The sequence below is a fragment of the Zootoca vivipara genome, chromosome 3, assembly GCF_963506605.1.
Source record: "Zootoca vivipara chromosome 3, rZooViv1.1, whole genome shotgun sequence".
In the NCBI taxonomy this organism is placed as follows: Eukaryota; Metazoa; Chordata; class Lepidosauria; order Squamata; family Lacertidae; genus Zootoca; species Zootoca vivipara.
In genome coordinates this window covers 481,087-484,589 of record NC_083278.1, presented here as the reverse complement: position 1 = coordinate 484,589, position 3,503 = coordinate 481,087, and the positions used below count along the sequence as shown (strand labels likewise).

At 43.5% G+C, this 3,503-nt stretch overlaps 1 protein-coding gene across 1 annotated transcript; it reads left to right on the top strand.

The window, feature by feature from the left end:
• Positions 1 to 231: 231 nt before the first annotated feature.
• Positions 232 to 719, top strand: LOC118082889 (elongin-B-like). The gene is given in 2 exon segments (XM_035110725.2): positions 232 to 458; positions 461 to 719. Coding segments are annotated over 2 exon segments (363 nt in total). The 5' UTR covers positions 232 to 326; the 3' UTR covers positions 692 to 719.
• The last annotated feature ends 2,784 nt before the right edge of the window (positions 720 to 3,503 follow it).

Below are 3,503 nucleotides of genomic sequence, written 5' to 3'. Positions count from 1 at the left end.
GCAGGGAATCATCCTGTAAAACAGACATACAAAATGGCTAGCTTAAAAGCGATTACACTAAACGTGAGGGGATTTGGAAACCCTACCAAAAGAAAACGCATCACCTTGTACGGAAACACCATGAAACCACACATTGCCTTCCTACAGGAAATACACAACCCACCCAAACGAAGCAAACTCTGGAGTGAACCCCTCTTCAGTCAACATTGAGTGACACCGGTCGAACCCGACTGGGCCGTCCCGAGGTTGCGGTGCATGTTGGGATACTGGGGGTTCTGCTGCTTTTTCCTCTCTGGGGGGTCTGGGCTGAGGTTGCGGCTGCAGAGATGGACGTCTTTTTAATGATCCGACGTCACAAGACAACCATCTTCACAGACGCCAAGGAGTCCAGTACGGTGTATGAGCTGAAAAGAATTGTTGAGGGGGTACTTAAGAGACCCCCAGAAGAACAAAGGCTATACTGTACAAGGATGACCAGCTGTTGGATGATGGCAAAACCCTTGGAGACTGTGGCTTCACCAGCCAGACAGCACGACCTCAGGCTCTAGCAACAGTTGGCTTGGCCTTCAGAGCCAGTGAAGATGCCTTTGAGCCCCTCCGCATTGACCCCTTCTTCAGCCCCCCAGAGCTCCCAGACGTGATGAAGCCCCAGGACTCCGGCAGCAGTGCCAACGAGCAAGCGGTGCAGTGAGAGGCCAGAGGGCGACAGAGCGAGCTGCACAACCTGTGGGGCCCCTTCCCCATCACCCACTCCCTCCCTCAACCCTCCAGCGTGGAGGGTTGGCACTGTCCCACCCCTCCAATCCAGATCCCCCTTTTACTCCACCCCCTCTATACAAGACCACATCTCCCTCCAAGCCCCTCCCCACTCATCAAACAGAGCAATGTTTTCATTTTTGGTTTTGGAAACAATAAAAGTTCAGCTGGTTAAACAACAACAACAACAACAACAACAACAACAACAACAACAACAACAACAACAACAACAACAACAACAACAACAATGGGTGACACCTCGCTCAGGAAAGGCCCGCGGAGTAACCATAGTCCTCAGTAGAGACATGAACTTCAAAGCCACGACAATGCTAAAAGACAAAAGAGGCAGGTTCATGTTTGCTAAAGGGACACTAGATGGCAAAACTAAACTGACAATTGGCTCCATATATGCCCCAAACACAAAACAACTAGAGTTCATCCAGAAAACACTAAACAAATTCCTCTCCTTCTCCAAAGGGGAAGCAATCCTAGGAGGTGACCTCAACCTAAATATGAGAGGCACTTCCCTGAAAGACGGAAACCCCAAACAATTAGAGACTCCTACAAACTAATGAAAATGCTAAAAAACAAGCAAACAACAACAGAGGCCTTTGTGACATCTGGGGAGAAAAGAACCCGGGAGACATATTCAATAAAGGATTTGGAAGTATAAGGTGGTTGCAGAAGTAAGCTAGTTCAATGTAATATGTGTTTAGAATTTGATATATGTTGGGATATTATGATACTCTTAAGATTAAAATTATATTGTGAGTTTTTGGAAATAATTGAGTGAAAAAGGATTAAGAGTAATATTTAGATTTGATAATTAAGAAATAGAATGTTTTTGTGAAATGTATAAGATAGGTGAGTTGTTTGTTATATTTTGTTATTATAAACAAATTTAATAAAAAAAATTTTAAAAAAAGAACCTGGGAGACATCAGCCACACATTCCAGTCTGGACGCCATGGCACAATGTCCAGACTGGACAGCATTCTGCTAACACAAGGCTTGATCCCCCTGGTAGAAACAACAAACACTGGTAACATTAAAATCACAGACCATGCCCCAGTAGAAGCTACCCTCAAAATAGGAGAGGAAGCACAAACTACCCCATCATGGTCCTTCAGCCCCATCCTAACCACAAACCTAGAGAGAGTCTAAAGCTAGAGAGAGTCTCTTGAAAACTCTACAAAACTACTTTAAGGATAATGATGTGGGCGACATTGGAACCCCGCTCCTCTGGGACACAATGAAAGCAGTCATCAGATGAGCATGCTTTAAGGAGAGAGGGCATCGCTTAAAAAAACAAACCTCCTTGAAAAATGGTAAATTAGAACAAGATATTACAACCCTCTCATCACACTACAAACAAACAGGAGCCAAAAAATCTCTCATTAAAATCACAGAACAAACAAGAAGGGAAATTGACTCTCCAGAAATCAATAAAACAACTATTAACATCCTATATTCTCAACAACGCTTTTATGAGCATGGAGGGAAGAATTCCAGACTATTAGCAAACAGATGCAGCAAAATATCACTCAAAACAAGAATCCACTGTGTCACTAAAAAAGACAGTAACATAACATCCTCCACCAAAGATATAACCTCAAAATTCACTGAATTTTACACCAACCTATACACCTCCCACAACAGGAAATTTGAAGACTCTTAACAGGGCTGACCATGCCAACCTTAACTGCAAAGGAACAAGAATTAATGGACAGCCTTATCACCCCAGAGGAAATAGAGATGGCACTCAAAAATCTGAAACCACACAAAACGCCAGGTCCAGATGGCTGTACAGCAGAATTCTACAAAAAAAATAAATTTGATGCCTTACATGACCTGCCTAATTAGGGACATCATAAAAAGGCCCCCCACCCTGCAAACCTGGGCCTCTTCCAAATCAGTCTATCCCAAAACCACTCAAAGATAGCCTCAAAATAGAATTACACCGCCAAATCTCATTCATAAACCAACACTACAAGATATTCACATCAATCCTGGCTAACCGCCTAAAAAACTTCCTACACAAACTTATCGCCCTGAACCAGGCAAGCTTTGTTCCTGGTTGCAACATAACATATCCCTTTAGGAAACTACTGAATCTGATAGAACACAGCAAAACGACCAAACTCCCACGGCTATACTGACATCACTTTGAGAAGAGGTAAGAAAAATTGAATGGCAATTTGGTTCAGATATATATATATCTGAATATATATCTACAAGGGAGTTGCTCAAATTCCATCTTGAATCACTCCTCCCGATTCCATGAAATCCAAAATGGCATCTCTGCAGATACCAAATGCTTGTTTTTATAAGCAGTGCATGCATACCGAGTCCAAGCAATTTATGGCTGCTAAGCAGGTGTTTTACATGCATTGCACATATTTTTTGAAACACAAGCTTGTCTCCTTCACTGATTATGGGTTTTGGGTGAAAAGAAAAGTTCGAAGCCGTCCCCATTCCGGAGGCCCACGAGATCAGCCATGATGCCAAGCCAAATGAAATGCCACACATTTCCCCGAGGAGGCTACTTTCTCCACCCCAAAGTGCTCTGCAAAAGTGTTGAATGTAGGGCAGGCTGACTCAGCATTTCAACCACACTGCTAGGCACCTACGTAGGAGGGGAAGAGAGCTAGACATGGGCTCCGCTAAAAGCACTTGTTGGCTAAAACACCCAAAACAAAAATGACCCATATTTTAGAGGTGTGGGTTGGTTGCAGAGGTCTGTAGCCA